The following is a 20328-nucleotide window of genomic DNA, read 5'->3' on the forward strand; positions in this document are numbered from 1 at the left end:
AAGATAGAAAGGAAGAATGAGTTCGATGGAGGGCCATAATATGAGGAGAGGAAGGGAGGGAGTGAAATGAGGAGGGAGGAAAGAAGAGGGAGCCCTAAAGTGCAGTGGAAACAGGTGGGAAAAGCTATAGTTGGTAGAATGGATAAATATCGGAGCGGGTTACATTGTCTGGGAGAGGGAGCCGGTTAAAGTTGCGTTGGGATATGATGTGGAATGTGTGTAGGTGTAGTGATGTTGTTTATAAAGGTGCGGCAGCGTACCGTGGTTGGTGATCAGAGGGGAAACGATGGGTTTATTAGAACGTAGTTTGCTGATAGTATAGGAGATGCGGAGGTGTTCGATGTGGTTTAGAAAGAGTAGGAATATGATGACATGGTAGATGACCCATGTGGTGGATTGTAAACTAGAGCATAAGCGAAAAGAAGCGCATGGCGTTCAAGGATTTGTGGGGCCTTATAGAACTCTGGTGGGGTGGAGATTTCTTCCTCAATGATCCTCGTCCACAATACGAGGTACATGGCACGGCAGTCCTTAGAAAAACAATAGCATTACTTCGTTATTAAAATGCCATATCCAGTCAGAAGCACCAGGAAAACAAACATTGTAATGTCTACTTCAGATCGCACAACATATGCCTGTTCATGTGCACGATTGCGTGAGAAAATTTTTGACTGTCAGTCAGAGAATAAAAATACAAGAATCTTACTGTCCTGCCGATATGATTTCAGAGTATATCTCTCTGTCATACTAAAAATTGTATTTGAGATGTGGGAGATATGCAGACTTATATACACAAATTTGTTTTATCTTAGATTCATTGCTATTATTTGAAGGGCTGCCATGTAAGCAGGAGATCCTGGGTTCGAGTCCCGGTCGGGGCACACATTTTCATCTGTCCCCGTTGACGTATGTCAACGCCTGTAAGCAGCTAAGGGTATTCATTTCATTGTTATTTCAATAGTGTTACAATTCCATTTTTGTTCATTTTGAGATACAGAGCCCTAAAGTTAAATGAGCGCTGAAAAATCTGCAGTTGAGACACCAGAAATATTCAAACATATGGCTTCTTGCTAGAGATGAACCTTTCTTTCCGTTTGTTTGGACTATTAATGTCAGAAGCATTATAGACAGAAAAGTGGAGGTAATGGTCTTTTACCACTATTGAAATAAGCCCTTCATTATATCTTCATTATTCTCTATGTTGGCACTGGTTAGTATGTGGTTAAGATGTTCGTTTTGCCTGCACTTCATTTCTGATGTCTGTTCTTCATGCTGTGATGTGCTGTGCTGCTGTTATCGGGTTTCCTGTGGTGTCGTTTTACAATAATGAAGTAGGTATAGTATCACCCATTCTTCAGCTTCGTGCATCAAGATAATAGTTCTGAGGTTCGACAATATATACTCGTAGATCCCTTACCAATATTTTATCAATTGTATATAGTACAAATACTTATGTTCCTCTCATGAAATATGTGTTGACAGTTGTCTTAAAAGCATGATTTGTGCATATAAGTACCAACGTCTCCCATACAACTGTTAGTATAAGAGAGATATATGAAATCGTATAGATAGTGCAGCTGGACTCTTGCACTTTCGTTCTACGACATTTCAAAATTTTCCGACACAGTCATGCACATATGACGGTTGCATGTGATTTGTAGTAAACATTACTAGATTTGTTTTCCTGGTGTTTCTGACTGGGTGTGGTATTTTAATAAGATAGTAATGCTATTGTTCTCGTAAACGATATCATCTCAAGCATCTTATATTTTAGATGAGGGCTGCTGACGACCGTTCTGTGCACAATTATGCTTCTTGGCATGTGATGCTTTTGATGAAACGAGAACGATGTACCCACATCTGTTACTATAGGTAACTAATATGTTTGTATAACGTTGTATCCACTGTTGTTCCTGGAGATTCATGTTTTAGCTCTAATTTTTATAGAGGGTTATGTTTTTAGATGCTCTTGAGAATGGACAGTTTTCGAAACTAGTAGCGCAAACAAAATAACTTTAGAAAGAACGAGGTTTAATAAAGTCCTCCTCCAAATTTATTGAGGCTGGGGAGCACCACCCAGTCTAAAATGACAAATTTAGTGATAATTCCTTCCATATGTCTCAGTTTTATATCTGGATGTATTATTTTCCCTGATCCCGTTGGGATGCATCCGCCGAGCACCGTGGGAACTAAGCCATCAGTGAGCTGGTTAGCTGGTGATTCCAGGTGGCGTCGGTGGTGGCGTTCATGTCGGTGATGCTGCCACGCTCGTTCTACCTGATGGCGGCGCTGGAGCAGGACCTGTTCGCCATCTCCGTGTACCAGATGTTCTGCCTGCTGGTGGTCTACTGCGAGCGGCAGGGCGTCGGCCCCGGGGGGCTGGCCGCCCCCTCCCACGCTGACACCGGCTGTGGGGCCTTCTGGGGGCTGCCCTTCCGTCGCAGCTGTTGTCACCCCATGAGCTTTACAAGGTACCTGCCAGCTCTTTGGCACCTGGCATAGACTTTGTGATGTTCTCAGGCATTCAGATTGGTAGAGTCGTTCAAATGGTGCGATATTTCAACATTTTCAGACGATCCTGATGACCGTTTTCCACTTAAGTCCACCTTCCTAAGATGTGTTCAAAAATTATGTAATGTCAAACAGTCAGATTACGCGATTTTTTTGCTGTTGTGCTGATCAACATGTCTGATAAACATCTGTACTGTGTTAGCTATATAGACTATTTATAGTTTGTTCACAACTTACTGGCTGAGCTTTCAGGGATGTGTAAGAAACGGAGGAAGCAAGTCCTGCCTACCAAAGCACAACATAGTATCAGCTGCAGAGAGATTGGCAGTGAGGATGGAAATACACTATTGGCCATTAAAATTGCTACACCAAGAATAAATGCAGATGAAAAACGGATATTCATTGGACAAATATATTATACTAGAACTGACATGTTATTACATTTTCACTCAGTTTGAGTGCATTGATCCTGGCAAATCAGTACCCAGAACAACCACTTCTGGCCGTAATAACGGCCTTGATACGCCTGAGCATGGAGTCAAACAGAGCTTGGATGGTGTGTACAGGTCCAACTGCCCATGCAGCTTCAACACGATACCACAGTTCATCAAGAGTAGTGACTGGCGTATTGTGACAAGCCAGTTGCTCGACCACCATTGACCAGACGTTTTCAATTGGTGAGATATCTGTAGATGACAAGTGATAGAGAGGGGAGAGGAGAAGATGGACATAGAAAGAAAAGAGGAGGAGATGGACCGAGAGAGAAGAGAGGAGGAGTTTAGCAGCGAGAAAGGGAGGAGGATAGGAAAAGGGAGAGGGGGAGGAGGAAGGAAGAAGATGGTAAGAGGAAGAGGTAGGGGCAGATGGACAGAGGGCTAAGAAAAGATTGGCATAGAGTGGAGGGTGGAAGGGTTAGGCAGACAGAGGCGCAAGAGCAGATGGGCAGAGAGGGGGCAAGTAGGAGGTGAACAGAGAGAGGAGAAAGGAGGAGATGAACTAACTGAAAATGCTGAACACTCAACTAGGTTTTGATAAAGAATCGTATACTTTTGAAAAACGGCTCAAACAATGCAGATAGGTGGGATAATTTAGAACATGACCATTATGGCGGCTATAGTGCCACATGTTAATGACTTTTTTTTTTTTGTCATGGCCACCTTATATCAAGTGATATAAGCGGCTACTGTCAGCGACATGTGTTGCTGAATAAGTTAGTAATAAATTAAAACGTTATGCATCATGTGGCAATTTCTCACGCATCTCAGTGTTTATGACTCTATTTCTTCTGATGTATGTGTCGCACTATGATATAATTTTGGTGGTAAATATCGTCTGCAAAATGTGACGCAAATAAAATTAGCAGTAAAAAGTAGCAAATTTATGTGCCAGTTATACAACATGAAGAGTGAAAATGAACTAAGCGATAAACGTTGTTTCTTGCGTCATTTTGTTGGGGGTCGTGATCGACAAGAATTTTTGTAAAGGTTTGAAATTGTGTGTAAAATTTTTGTTGCAAGTCACAAAGTGCTTAATTCTCAAACACTGGGTGAATAAAATATGGCTTTTCCCACCTCGGGGGGAGAAGATAATGCATCATGTTCTATCATAGCAAAATGTAATTGATGTTACTGAATATCTAATATAAGTTTTTAATCACATTTGATCTCGGATATACCTGTGGTGTCATGGTTATCAACCAATTTTATACTTTGCAACATTTTAGTACAACAAATCATACTTAAAATGATGCGTTTTGACGAGATCCTTAATGCATTGTATCACTTCAGCTATATATTTTCGTAATACAAAAGGAAAACTTTCTAACACACGCCAACAGAACAGTAATTCAGACTGCCTGTTTGTTAATGCCAGCTACATCCCGTCAAAACGATATTTAGTATGGTTTGTTATGTTAAAGTGTCAGAAAACGTAACTTTGGTGAATAAACATGCCACTACAAGTATGTAACAGAAAAGATATGCCGGCTACGGTGGCCGAGCGGTTCTAGGCGGTTCAGTCCGGAACCGCGCGACTGCAACGGTCGCAGGGTCGAATCCTGCCCCGGGCATGGATGTGTGTGGTGTCGTTAGGTTAGTTAGGTTTAAGTAGTTTTAAGTTCTAGGGGACTGATGACCTCAGATGTTGAGTCCCATATTGCTCAGAGCCATTCGAACCGTTTTGAAGGAAAGATATATTTGCTAGTCAATAACATCGACAATATTTTTCTAGTGTAGATCATGTTGCATTATCTTTTAGCCACCTAAAATGGTGCTTGGTGAGTTTCGTAGCTGGCCAAGTCTCATTTACATGTAGGACGAAATGTCGGATGCCTGTTTAACATGTTATTTTGGCAGAGCAAATTTTTTTGGAAAGAGGACTCGAACCTCCGACGGGGAGAGCCGCACGGACCGTGACAAGGTGCTCAGACCACGCGGCTACCACGCGCGGCTTTGGTAAAACACTTATGTTTTGTACAGTCATAGAATAATTTAGAAGTCAATATTAAATTTCACCCTCTGTGTTTTTCGACAGATATTTTACACGTGGAAATATTTAATTTGTGGGTTCATTATGCCTTACACCAAATGTGGTACATTAATTGAACTAAACTCATTGACAGGTGCTGCTTAATCTATAGGTTAGACAACCCCTGCCAAGTTACACCGTTACTGTCAATATACTAATGTACTTTTGATAAATAATCGAAAACTTTAAACATGGCACAAAAAATTCAGATAATTAGGATACTTTAAAACATGTTGAAAATGACATCTCTGGGGATACATAGTGATTGAGTGTTTTTTCGTTTTAACAGCCATTAAAACACTGAGATGTGGTTGGCTTACATGAAATACATTCGCAGTTGCGAATACGAACAACCATCAGCTGTATAAGAGAATGACGACAGTGAAAATTTGTGGCTGATCGGGACTCGATCCCGTATTTCCCGCTTTACGTGAGCGGCCGCCTTGACGGCTTTGACTACCCGTGCGCGGCTTACGGCCAGACCCAGACTTCCATATATCGTAGTCCCTGTGTCACAACCTGTACTCGTACACACATTATATGATTCCCGTACAGATGAGGATATTTTGATTGAAAGTTGCAGCCTGGTATCGGCGGATAATTACAATACTGGAGTGCCAGTGTTGTTAAGAAGATACAATGTTCATATGGAGATGCACTCACAATACAGGCACTGCAATATCGTATATGACTGGCCGTTTCGTTTTAATGGCCGTCATCATATCAAGAAATATGATTCTGTACAACATCATAGATAAGGCTGGGTGCGGCTTTTCACATGGCGATGATGATGTCCTAGGTATAAGGGGCTTGGCTTTGCACATCATGTGTGGGGCACCGAGGTGATCTAGTAACAACAGTGGTCCAATGTCGGCCAAAGTGAGCCATAACCTCCACAGCCATACTACTATCATTAATTTTAAATTTCAGTAGTGCCATCTAGTCGTCGGTTGTAATATAAAGTAATGGACCGCACTGTGTGACTTTTTTATTATTGTTCTCCGCAAGCCATTTGTATACTCATTTATTGCAATCCCTGGTTGATGTGTGGAAGTCGTTTTCCGTTGAAGTAAATATCTTCCCTACGAAATCCAACACCCTTCATCTCGCACTGTGTTTGTTCCAGGAGATCGCTGCTGAAACTGCGGCTAGCCGTGCTGCAGATGCCAGTGGTGCTGTGGATCATGTACGGCGTCTGTTACGCCCTCTGGTCTGAAGACGAGGTGAGCAAATACAGCTCTGCCAAAGCATTCTGTAGCCAGAAGTAGTCCACTTAGTGATTCCATACATTAAATGTGCAACACGTGAAAAATACTTGCGTACTCCATTGTACAAAATAGATAATCATCCTGTCACCACACTACTCAAATGTACCCCTTTCCTTTAACTACAGTCGAACTCCTACATTACGTGCTTTCTCCAACATTTACATATTTTTCCTTCACTCCAAAACGTCCTGCATCATATGACCTCCAGAAAAGGCGGTGGAATTACATCGTCTCTAAAACTCTATCCACCTCACAGGCTTTGCCGCACCAAGACCAACATAAAAGTCCTCCCCACCATGTTTACACGCTATACAACTCTATGTCAAGACATCCACAGCGACAAATATCCCTTACGTCCGTTCCCTAAACTTTTCTTACCCCATCCTCTGGGCGAATATGATCCTCGTCATCCCATCTTCACCATATGATCCTACGTGACTCTTCTTAAAATGCAGTCCAAAAAAATCATAATATATGGGGTCCGCAAACGCATCACTTTCTAGAAATCGATGAAAAATACTTTTTCACTGCCAATTAGGTAGCCGTAAAGTCAACCCTGTGCAATGAAAGTGCCGAATTTGGCTTGGGAGCAGAGAAAGTGTGTTAGATTCCCAAGTACGTTCATTTATTTCTTTTTTCCGTTTCTAATTTGGTAGGAATAAGAGGGTTAACAAGGTAACCAAATTAACGAAGAATAATAACAAGATAGGCTAATAACTTCTCTAACGACTTGGTTAGGTAAAGAATTAAAATTTTAAGCCGTGTTATATGAAAGCTATTCCGAGTAAGAGTGGTTCGAAAACGAGCTTTCGACGCATTTTACCACATAAGGGACAGAGACGAACCCTTGTAGCAGAAGGCAATATACATAGAATAGCACATTTGTATACAGCGTAATATTCCATAGCAGCACCCAGGAAAATGTTACTTATAATAAACAAATGATTAATTTGGTCCTCATGTTGTAGAAAAGATCACTCGTTTAAACGGCACATTAAAAAATGTTAACGCACTTGCTGCAAATTCGTTAAATTGGCAAATTAAATTTACGAATCATATCTTGAGAACTTTTTGAAATCGGACGTTGCTGGGAACAAGTTTTGTCTGATACTGGATTCCTAGGCTGGACAAACTAATACTGTCATGTATGACAGCATGTTTGTAGTTACCGAGGGTCAACTAATTTACACGGTAGAAGCAATAGAGCCAAAGTGACCACGTCTGTGCCAGCAAAGTGATGCCCTTTTGTTATCGCCAAGATAAAGATTTTATTTCGAGGCTTCAGAATTGCAATCTGCTCTTGGAAAACACAGAGGGAATTGCACAACCGCTCAGGCGTAATAGCAATTGACCATCATAATTCATGACCAACATTGAGCACCAACTTTTCAGGCAATGTTATCTTATGGATAACAATTAATTCCAGAAAAATAAATATTTTGAATCTTACCAAGTCTGTTTTGCACCACATCTTCGAAAGGAGTTGTGTAACTGCGCGAAGATTGCATTTATTAGATGTTCTTCGTAAGGCGAATATATTTGTTTGGATGTTTTTGTAGAAAAAGTGTCATCCACCAAGTTTTTATAAAGAAAAAAAATGTTCAAATGTGTGTGTAACATTATGTGACTTAACTGCTAAGGTCATCAGTCCCTAAGCTTACACATTACTTAACACACACACCCATGCCCGAGGGAGAACTCGAACCTCCGCCGGGACCAGCCGCACCATCCACGATGTTATAAAGAAATGTAGGACATGTAACGGAGTGCGTGAAAGAATCATCGCAAGAAAACTAGGTTTAAATTTTTAGTTCGTTACTAATGCAAGTGATCTGAGGAATGTATTTCCTTCTTATTATTTCCTATTGATTTACTTATCTTACTAATCCTCCCATTCCAACCAATTTCGAAACGAGAAAGAAATAGGAATAAAAAAAAAAGAAATGAATGGAACACAGGTTTTCTACTCCGCAGCCTTGCTCGCTACTCCACCGGCGCTTTCATTGCACAGCGCTTACTTTACGGGTACAAAAGAGACAGTCAAGAAAGAGTCTTTCATCGATTTCTAAAAAAATATACATTTTCGGACCTCGTATACGACGATGAAAATTACTCAGTGTTCAATTAACTATCGATCCCGTCAGTTTTGAGTCGACTGCGCGTCATGTATCTTATGGGCGATTTTCTCAAAAATGGAGGACGGGGAAGAGGGTGGGATTCCGAGTGGGGAAGAGACAGATTTTGAGCCAAACTATCTTACAGTTTTTCATTTTAGATTGTACACAAGTGACCAGCCAAACATGTGCTGAATCGGTCGGTAGTGTCTAAGGGCTTCCCCTTGTAAGCAGATAATCTTCCACTCCTTTAAAAAAAAAAAAAAAAATCGCATTGTAATCTGTACTGAGGGGCGTTCAAGAAGTAATGCAGCGCGTTATTTTCTAGAAGCAGGTTGGTTTTATTTAGGATTCCGATACACCATATTATTCCCCACTCTTCTGGTTACAAAACCTTGTTTTCAATGCCATAGCATTACTGGGAGGCCCCGTATGCCCGCTCTATTGGTCGACGTTGGAGCCAACGTGTTACTGATTCAGTAACCTCCTCATCAATCGCGTACTGCTTCCTCAAGAATGGGTCCTCCATTAACCCAAACAGATGGAAGTTCGGTTAGACGGCGAGGAATCCTGCGGGACCATACCTCAGAGTACCTGAACTAGTGGACGAGTATGTCAGCGCTACTAAGAGAAACGTCCAGCTGAGCAGTGAAGTGCTCGTTTGTGATCCTCGAATGAGTGTCCGCGCTGTCCAACACTGCTGGAGTCACAGCTGGGTGTGGCCGCCCGGCACGTGGGACATGGGACAAGTCTGTGCGACTTTGTTGCGATGATGACAGAGGCTTAGCCCAACGACACGCCATTCTGCCTGTGAATGTATGGGATGCTCTGGTTTTCCACCGAAAGAAAATGACAACCCTCTGTTTGGGACGCACCTCCGTTACGGACGTCATTTTCAAGGCAAGTACGGCGCCGCCACCCATCGGAACTTCATGAAACAACAGGGGATGAAGGAAGAATATTCCACAAAGTACCTCAACAAATTCCTCATTTTTGCAGCCAAAATTGGCCGAGGAAAAAATGTCTTGCATTACTTATTTAACGCCCCTCGTACGAATGTAACAAGAAATACTTCGTGCAGAATTGGACATGAAACTGAGTTGCTGGTACGAAGCATCCGTCACGGTAACCCACATTACATATTCTTTATTGATATCATTCTAATGTCAGACTCCACATTAACGTGTCTTACTACTAAGTTGTCATTTTCCTTCCTTAGTGCTGTCTCTACTAATTATCCATCTACTTCTCGTTTCATTTCGATATTCGGTGTTCAATTTTCATATCGTACAGTGTTATTCAAAAGCACCTCCAGGGGTTGACAGGACGACTGCGCCGTCTACATGGCATACACAAAAACGACTCGTATCACTGGACAGAGGGTCTTTCCAAGTTTCGATTTGTCATACCCGCCATGGCGTAGTTGCACTAGGGGGCAGGTGTGTCAGAACACGAATAGAAATCATCCAATGCGTATTATCTTGTGGAATTATTTCGCACCTGCAGACAGGTAGCCATATGAACTGATTTCCACGGGGAACTGCTGTCGAGTCTTCCAGGGTAATTAATTTCAGCGACTTAAATAAGCTGAACACATTTTGACTTTTGCCCCACAACAAACGACGCTCCTGTAATGCGAGTTAAAAACTGCGACAGATCCTCTATTCGCTAATGTGTATTGTTTTTCCGTACGCCTTGTTTCCGCGCAGTCGCCTCCCCAAACCCCAGAGTTACTTACCAATCTTCCGTCTTCTGCTTCCTACCCTCATTCCATGTCTCCATGGGAAGTTATTCTGGAATTGACAATGTAAGTGGTAGAGGATGGATTCATGCCTTTCCTGTCCCAACAGCACTCTCCCTGGAGAGGAAAGTGTCTGCGTCTAGTGTCGTGTTGTATGAAAGTGTGACAACCTTTTCGAAATACCTGCAAATCGTATAACTGAGGCGGGAACGTGGCTACTTGCTCAATATTCACCTAGTCGGATATCGGGAACCGGCTAAAAACCATATCTAGGCTGCCCAGCACACAGGTTCTCGTCGTTAATCCACCGCATGAAAACGATTTGAGTCGGGCCGTCAACTTCAATCCTAAATCCGACATGCTAACGTGCACGGCTTCTGGACGGGTTTCCAAAGATGCTTACTAATAACCCGGTATTTTCTTAAAATTCACAGCGACCCGTTGCTTAGACTACTTCATCTATATCACCTACGTTCTCTGCTTCTTCTCTTTTTTACGATCAACTCCCTTCATTTGTCGCGGTACATCTAGATCTATACTCCACGAGTAACTTTAGTGTTTGTGGTACACTAACATTTTCCCCCTTTCCAAAACCGCTGGAGGGTGAAGAGATGGGAGAATGAGTGTCGGTAGGTCTCTGTGTAAGCTCCACTTTCTTTGATTTCCCAACAGTACTCGTTTCGTGTTATTTATGTTGAACGAAATGTTATGATTCTTGACTTTTTTTAAAATGTGCGCTCTTGGCTTATTAACAAGAAACCTCTCTTGTGATTCACAAGGCCTCTCGGGGTCTAGTGTCTGCCAATGAAATTAGCTAAACAACTCATAATGTTCTCACACTTCCCAAACGAACTAGTACCTTAACGCGCCACTGCTCTTTGAATTTTACCTATCTCCTGTATTAATAATATCTGGTACTTGGTGTCCAGCGGATAATTCCCTGATTCCAAAATGAAATATTTCGAAACCTACTATCGATAGGCAAATTCAACAACAGAAAGGGGTAAGAATTTTATACAGATGTTTCGATACAGTTCGAAAAGCTGCTAACAGGTAGCGCATATGAAATAAAGCATGATCACGCTAGTGCTTTTGTCATCAAATTTTTAAAGAAAGAAAATTTTTTTGCTATCTTTTTCGTCCTCTAATATGCGAAAATATTCTGAGAATTCAATTTATATCAACAGTTTCTTTAAAAATGTACTGAGAGTGGAGACGGATAAAAACTGATTCAGCTATTGCAGCTAGTATCTACACTCCTGGAAATTGAAATAGGAACACCGTGAATTCATTGTCCCAGGAAGGGGAAACTTTATTGACACATTCCTGGGGTCAGATACATCACATGAGCACACTGACAGAACCACAGGCACATAGACACAGGCAACAGAGCATGCACAATGTCGGCACTAGTACAGTGTATATCCACCTTTCGCTGCAATACAGGCTGCTATTCTCCCATGGAGACGATCGTAGAGATGCTGGATGTAGTCCTGTGGAACGGCTTGCCATGCCATTTCCACCTGGCGCCTCAGTTGGACCAGCGTTCGTGCTGGACGTGCAGACCGCGTGAGACGACGCTTCATCCAGTCCCAAACATGCTCAATGGGGGACAGATCCGGAGATCTTGCTGGCCAGGGTAGTTGACTTACACCTTCTAGAGCACGCTGGGTGGCACGGGATACATGCGGACGTGCATTGTCCTGTTGGAACAGCAAGTTCCCTTGCCGGTCTAGGAATGGTAGAACGATGGGTTCGATGACGGTTTGGATGTACCGTGCACTATTCAGTGTCCCCTCGACGATCACCAGTGGTGTACGGCCAGTGTAGGAGATCGCTCCCCACACCATGATGCCGGGTGTTGGCCCTGTGTGCCTCGGTCGTATGCAGTCCTGATTGTGGCGCTCACCTGCACGGCGCCAAACACGCATACGACCATCATTGGCACTAAGGCAGAAGCGACTCTCATCGCTGAAGACGACACGTCTCCATTCGTCCCTCCATTCACGCCTGTCGCGACACCACTGGAGGCGGGCTGCACGATGTTGGGGCGTGAGCGGAAGACGGCCTAACGGTGTGCGGGACCGTAGCCCAGCTTCATGGAGACGGTTGCGAATGGTCCTCGCCGATACCCCAGGAGCAACAGTGTCCCTAATTTGCTGGGAAGTGGCGGTGCGGTCCCCTACGGCACTGCGTAGGATCCTACGGTCTTGGCGTGCATCCGTGCGTCGCTGCGGTCCGGTCCCAGGTCGACGGGCACGTGCACCTTCCGCCGACCACTGGCGACCACATCGATGTACTGTGGAGACCTCACGCCCCACGTGTTGAGCAATTCGGCGGTACGTCCACCCGGCCTCCCGCATGCCCACTATACGCCCTCGCTCAAAGTCCGTCAACTGCACATACGGTTCACGTCCACGCTGTCGCGGCATGCTACCAGTGTTAAAGACTGCGATGGAGCTCCGTATGCCACGGCAAACTGGCTGACACTGACGGCGGCGGTGCACAAATGCTGCGCAGCTAGCGCCATTCGACGGCCAACCCCGCGGTTCCTGGTGTGTCCGCTGTGCCGTGCGTGTGATCATTGCTTGTACAGCCCTCTCGCAGTGTCCGGAGCAAGTATGGAGGGTCTGACACACCGGTGTCAATGTGTTCTTTTTTCCATTTCCAGGAGTGTAATTACTCAGTACAACTTCTGGGATTAATAATTTTGAAAGTGTAAAGCCTGCGCACTTTAGTGTGTGGAAGTGTCCAACAGAGTGGTAGAGGGGAGGGGGGCAAAAATGTGGACGCAGCACGAGAAATGCGTGGCTGAAGGCAAACGTAGATGTTAGCCAGGCCTACAAGTTGCACTCTCGCATTTATTCAAAAGCGGCGTTTGTACAATATCCTTAATACGTTGCAAGTGTCAGTAGTGATCATAACGTGGGCAAATTGTTATTGGTCTTACAGTGTGTGCCACTGTTACCTCGGTGGCCGAAGTGTTTCGTGTTTCAAGAGGCACTGTATGCAAGATTTATAGTGCATACAGAGTAAGCGGAAATACATCATGCGCTATATCACAACACGGACGAAACTGTGTGTTGAGTGACCGTGACGGACGGTCATTGAAGAGGACTGTGACGAGAATTATAAGGACGACAGTTGCAAATGTCACTGCAGAAATGAAAGTCGCACGCGCGAACTGGATGAGCACCAAAATAACACGAAGGGAGTTCCAGAAGCAGGGAATCGGAAGATGAGCTGGAATTCCAAACCAGTGACACAAATTCCCGCAAAACGAAAGAATGTTACCGAAGCAATAAAACCTTGACTGTGGAGCAACGGGAAAATGTCATTTGGTCGGATGAATCTTGTTTCACTGTTTCGAACTTCTGGCCGAATTTACGTCCTAGTGAAACTTGGCCAGGTTTCGGTGATGCTTTGAACGGCCACATCGTGGTGATACACGGGCTGCAAGATCGCCTTTCTGTCAACGATTAGGCGACCATTTTGGCTGGACAAGTCCATCTCATGTCGCAACATTTGTCCCCCAATGGTGATGCTGTGCTCCAAGACCACAGGCCCTCTATTCATAGGTTTGCATCGTCCAGGAGTGGTTTTGCGAGGACGATGATGAATTGTTGCAGCTACTCAGTCCATCACAGTTACCAGATCCCAATATTATTGAGCTTTGTGATCAATTTTGGAGAGAATATTGAGTGATCGGAGTCCACGTCCATTATCGTCCCTTGAACTTGCCTTTACTGTATTTTGTAGGTAGAATGGCGTAAGATTCCCTTTATAATCTTACAGGATCCATTCAAAAATGGTTCAAATGGCTCTAAGCACTATAGGACTTAACATCTGAGGTCACTAGTCCTCTAGACGTAGAGCTACTTAATCTTAACTAACCTATGGACATCACACACATCCATGCCCGAGGTAGAATTCGAACCTGCGACCGTAGCAGCCGCGTGGTTCCGGACTGAAGCCCCTAGAACCGCTCGGTCACAGCGGCCGGCACAGGACCTGTATTTATCCTTTCGTAAACGATTGGAAGCGGTTTTGAATGCCAGCAATTTTGCTATACCGTTTTAGGCTTGGTAAGGTGTTGTGTTTTTGCAAACACGCCTCTCGGATTTACCGCCGGATAGTATTGTGCAAATACCACAATATTTCATCTTCAGGTAAGTTGCTGTCATCACTGTTGCAAGACGGCGTGGAAATTTATCAGGCCAGGGAAGAAAATAAGCGTCTGCGAGGAGACGCTCGCAGTTGTATGATAGCGGCTCTCATGCTGGCCCCCTGCCAGGAGCCGCAGAAAGGCATTCCGCTCGTGCTCTATCGGAAACGACTGCGCTGCCGGTTACTCCTGTGGTTAAAAGCTGAATTAAATCTCTACGCCGTCTGGTGTGGGCGAGCCGTTCTAGGCGCTTCAGTCTGGACCCGCGCGACCGCTACGGTCGCAGGTTCGAAGCCTGCCTCTGGCATTGATGTGTGTGTTGTCTTTAGGTTAGTTAGGTTTAAGTAGTTTTAAGTTCTAGGGGATTGATGACCTCAGAAGTTAAATCCCATACTGCTCAGAGCCATTTGAACTATTTGAAATCTCTACAGTGCCCTGCGTCCGGTCATAGATCATCTTGTTTCTTCCCTTTTAACTGAATGTTAGCCAGTGCTGGATTCAAGGCGGCGCCTAACTGAAAACTTGCATCGTTGTTGATAACATTACCAGCCACAGGGATGTGTAAGGCTTGTTTAGAAACGAGGTCCCAGAATGATGACGCTGAGGGTAAAATTTCAGTCTTGTCGTAAAACGTCTGATGCTCAGTCTTCAGGCAATGCTGCGGTAATTCTGATTTATCAGGGTGGCCAAGTCGTGTACGAAGATGATGATCAGCATAGAGTTTTTGGACAGTTCGATATATATCCTGAATATGTGAATTCTCACATTGGCAAAGGATCTCATGTACGCCACGTTTCCTAAGGCCAAGATCGTTTCTGACCGAACACAGCGAATTCCCCAATTTTGCTGGTGCACCAAAAACACAGTTAATGTATTGTCTCTTGGGGATTCCTTCTGTTCTTCTAGACATGCCGCGGAAATACGGCAAGAAAGCTATTGTGAGGGGTGCCTCCGCATCTTCGTTTACATCCGTGTATTGATCTTGCTTGAAATAGAATTCATTGTGTATCTGTCTTTCAGAATTATCATTCTGTTTGGAAATGTTCTTTGGTGTTGTAGCTCGCCAGGCAAACTGTCACTATCTGAGACCACATATGCTCTATGTACCAGAGAGCGTAAGACACTACCGCATTATGCATAATGATGACAGTTTGTGGCCTGAAAAAACAATTCTGTGTGAGTTGCTTTGCCGAAAACACTATACTATGTGATCAAAAGTATCGGGACACCTGGCTGAAAATGACTTCGTGGCGTCCTCCATCGGTAATGCTGGAATTCAATATGGTGTTGGACCACTCTTAGCCTTGATGATAGCTTCAACTCTCGCAGGCATACGTTCAGTCATGTGCTGGGAGGATGCTTGGGGAATCGCAGCCCATCCCTCGCGGAATGCTGCCTGAGGAGAGGTATCGATGTCAGTCTATGAGGTCTGGCACGAATTCGACGTTCCAAAACATCCCAAAGGCGTTCTATAGGATTCAGGTTAGGACTCTGTGCAGGTCAGTCCATAACAGAGAATTGTTCTTCAACAATGAGAAACAAGAAAGTGCTTCAAACATCAATGTAGGCCTGTGCTGTGATAGTGCCACGCAAAACAACTAGGGGTGCAACCCCACTATGAAAACACGACCCCGAATTTTACTGTTGGCGCTACACACGTTGGCAGATGACGTTCATCGGGCATTCGCTATACCCACACCCTGCCATCGGATCGCCACATTTTGTATCGTGATTCGTCCACACAACGTTTTTTCACTGTTCAATCGTCCATTGTTTACGCTCCTTACACCTAGCGAGTCGTCGTTTGGCATATACCAGCGTGATGTGTGGCTTATGAACTTCTTTCCTCCCATTGCGTCTTTGAGTGGTCTAAACATATAGAAATCACTTCGTGATAAGGAATGGCGCCATTCCTTGCTCGCTCTCTTCGTTTCCGGTTAGTGGAAGTGAACCCAGGTTTCGTCCCCAGCAACGATTCTTGCAAGGAAGCCGTCACCTTCTCGTTCAGAGCGCCGAAGAAATTCTTCACAAGCATCAACACGTCGTTCTCTTATTTCAGGAGTCAGCTGCCGTGGCACCCATCTTGCAGACACTTTGTGAATCTGGAGCACATCATACACAATGTGGTATGCTGACCAATGACTAATCTGTAAACATGCTGCAATGTCATTCAGTGTCACTCGGCGGTTTTCCTTCACTATGGCTTCAACTGCTGCAATGTTCTGCGGAGTCACAACTCGTTGTGCCTGGCCTGGACGAGGAGCACCTTCCTCTGAAGTCACACCATTTGCGAACTTCCTACTCCATCCGTAGACTTGCTGCTGTGACAAACATGCATCACCGTACTGAACCTTCATTCGTCGATGAATTTCAATAGGTTTCACACTTTCACTGCGCAAAAACCGAATAACAGAACGCTGTTCTTCCCTGGTGCAAGTCGCAAGTGGGCGGCCATCTTTACACTGATACTGCGACGGTATGTGTGCATTTGCACTATGCTCCCACCTACAGGCCACTCTGCACGGTGTTTGTAGCACACTTACCAACTTACAGGATAACGGCGCGAAATTTCGATTTGTTATTACAAATTTAAGGTTTTCATTGGACTCACCCTCGTAGTACTAGCAGTGGATCCCGATGCAGTTTGGAATTCCTGTGCAATGTTCTCGATAGATGTCTGCCTATAACACATTACGAACCTCATCAACTGTCGACAGTCTCTGTAAGTCAACAAACGAGTTTGGCCTGTATGCTTTTGTGCTGCACCTGTCCCTTGACGTTTCCACTTCACTATCACATCAGAAACAGTGGAACTAGAGATGTTTAGGAGTGAGGAAATCTCGCTTGAAGATGAATGACACAAGTGACTCACAATCACTTGACCACGTACGAAGTCCGTGAGTTCCGCGGAGCGCCCCATTCTGCTCTCTCACGATGTCTAATGACTACTAAGGTCACTAATATAGAGTACATGGCAGTAGGTGGTACCTAATTTGAAAAACGTATGATTTTGGGGGTGTCGGGATACTTTTGATCACAAAATGTTTGTGCCAGCGTTTTCTAACCGTGAAAACAAGGATCGTTAAGGTGGCATCCCTTTCCACTTGCATGGTGAATATTCGAATAGAGTGTTCGTATGCTGAAGAAACATACACTACTGGCCATTAAAATTGCTACACCAAGAAGAAATGCAGATGATAAACGGGTATTCATTGAACAACTATATTATACTAGAACTGACATGTGCTTACATTTTCACGTAATTTGGGTGCATAGATCCTGAGAAATCAGTACCTCTGGTCGTAATAACGGCCTTGATACGCCGGGGCATTGAGTCACAGATCTTGGATGGCGTGTACTGTAACGTCCACTGTTAAAAGTGCCGTCAATGCGAACAAGAGGTGACCGGGACGTGTAACCAATGGCACCCCATACCATACACGCTTGCAATGTGCGTTCACCGCGATGTCGCCAAACACGGATGCGACCATCATGATGCTGTAAACAGAACATGGATTCATCTGAAAAAAAGGACGTTTTGGCATTCGTGCAACAAGGCTCGTCGTTGAGTACACCATCGCAGGCGCTCCTATCTGTGATGGAGCGTCAAGGGTAACCGCAGCCATGTTCTCCGAGCTGTTGTCCATGCTGCTGCAAACGACGTCGAACTGTTAGTGCAGATGGTTGTTGTCTTGTAAACGTCCCCATCTGTTGACTCATGGGTCGAGATGTGGCTGCACGATCCGTTACGGCTATGTGGATAAGATGGCTGTCATCTCGACTGCTAGCAACACGAGGCCGTTGGGATCCAGCACGGCGTTCCGTATTACCCTCCTGAACCCATCGATTCCATATTATGCTAACAGTCTTTCCTCATGTCAGCACGTTGTAGGTGTCGCCACCGGCGCCAGCCTTGTGTGAATGCTCTGAAAAGCTAATCATATGCATACCACTTCTTCCTTTCGGTTAAATTTCGCGTCTGTTACACGTCATCTTTGTGGTGTAGCAATTTTAACGGCCAGTAGTGTAGGTAACGTCTTTACTCCATGGCGCCACCACACAAACGTATCGTCTACAGGCCACCAAGAGCAGGAGTGTTGCAGACCTGCACTTTTTGGTGTTCCCCTATTTTCGTCCACCCCTTGTATCTGTACCTGTGGTGGATAGGCGTTGCTGGACGCGGCCTACCCGTACCTGGTGGCGGTGCAGCTGGTGTCGCTGGTGCTGGCGACGTGGGGCACGCTGTCGGTGGCCCGCGGGCTGTCCTCGGCACTGGGCGTGCCGCACGCCACCCACAAGTTCCTGGCGCTACAGTTGACTGTGCTGCTACCGCAGCTGCAGTGCCTCGTGGCCGGGTACGCCGCCAGCTTCTTCCTCTGCTCCGCGCCCTTCACTCCCGTCTTCTGGGCCAACCGTAAGTCGTCATCTCTCTCTCTCTCTCTCTCTCTCTCTCACACACACACACACACACACACACACACGCACAAACGCGCGCGCGCCAATCGTTAGTGTTTCATTTTCAGATACATGTAAATAAAGAAGAACTGGACATGAGGGATTCAGATCTTAATTAAAAAAGAAATAAATATGGCAAGGATATAGGGAGAAAGAAATACGTTTAGGTGACAAAAGTCATTAGATATGCACGTATGACAAATGAAGTAGTATTGCGTACACACGGTACGAAAAGGCAGTGTATTGGCGGAGCTGTTCTTTGTACTGAGGAGACTATCACGGTATAAGTGTATATTTTTTTATTTTTATAATTATATATTTTATGATTTTGGTTGGGGTGGCTTTAAATATTGTGGGCTAGCATGAGACTTTTAATTAACTTATACTGCGATAACACTCGTACGGACTTCGGCTGCCCCGAAGTACGCACGATATAATACTTTTTAAACACAGCGCGCGACTTTCCGCCTTCTAATAAATAGTGAGCGCTGCTATTTAGAAAAGTAAATATGGATATTCTTACGCAAACTGTAATTATTAATACCGGTATCAGGGGCTACTAGTTATTTATGTACCGAATTACACAAAGATTAACTGAGATATTGCGAAATGTAATGCTTTTCAATATATTTTGTTCATGATTTGCAAGGCAAAACTGGAGAGAATCTCGTCTGCCGTTAGGCGGCCAAAATGAAACGTACTGAACTCACTCAGTATTCTAAATATTAATAAACGAAATCTCTTTTGACTCTTTAACTTTGAAATTAATGAAAGATCAAAACTGAGAAGTCCCTCGCATTTACATTTAATATTATGACATGAAATTTTCATTAAATAATACAGTCAGCGTAATGGCCGACTAAATCCTGCTAGGGGAGATGAACTGCCGGCACTACGAAGTTCTGTAAAAATTTTGTTAATTATAATTAATAGTTGCAATCATGAGAGGTGGCAACTAAGACAATAATACACAATTTCTAATGACAATTTCTATTATATTTTTCAAATACAGATAAAACTTACGTTAATAATCAGACAGCACTACAATGGCGGCCTACCGCTAGACGAAACAAAACAAGAGAGCTAGTTCAATCAAAGCATTGTCTCTGATCTTCATGGCCTATGTTACACAGAGATTATACCAAAAAAACTGTGTTTTGTTAATTACATCGATATTTGTGTTTTGATAATAATAACTTACGTTCTTTACTATTTGTTATACATCACGCACACGTACACAGTCTTGAAATAATTTATAATTCACACGTCGCATAAAAAAAAACTTCCTTTCCCTTTCTCCAAATGTCCATTTATGTGACGTACCGTCAGAAGACGTATGTGAAAATGTGTGAGATGTATTTATGGCCCCGCGACGGGAATTAGCAGACCTTGAACGCCAAACGGTAGTTGGAGCTAGACACATGACACATTCCATTTCGGAAATCGTTGAGGGATTCAGTATTCGAAGTTCCACAGTGTCAAGATTGTGCCGAGGACACCAAATTTCAGGCATTACACATCACCACGGACAACGCAATGGCCGACGGC

General features: G+C 44.2%; 1 protein-coding gene across 1 annotated transcript in view; it reads left to right on the forward strand.

Moving 5' to 3' along the window:
- The window catches only part of LOC124712394 (organic solute transporter alpha-like protein), a 42616-nt gene that overhangs the window by 11856 nt on the left and 10432 nt on the right, over positions 1 to 20328 (forward strand). Inside the window, exons 3-5 of the mRNA XM_047242690.1 lie at positions 2227 to 2471; positions 6164 to 6260; positions 18493 to 18739. Coding sequence (XP_047098646.1) covers positions 2227 to 2471; positions 6164 to 6260; positions 18493 to 18739 — 589 coding nt within the window. The remainder of the gene's footprint in view (positions 1 to 2226; positions 2472 to 6163; positions 6261 to 18492; positions 18740 to 20328) is intronic.

Source organism: Schistocerca piceifrons, chromosome 8, assembly GCF_021461385.2.
Source record: "Schistocerca piceifrons isolate TAMUIC-IGC-003096 chromosome 8, iqSchPice1.1, whole genome shotgun sequence".
NCBI lineage: Eukaryota > Metazoa > Arthropoda > Insecta > Orthoptera > Acrididae > Schistocerca > Schistocerca piceifrons.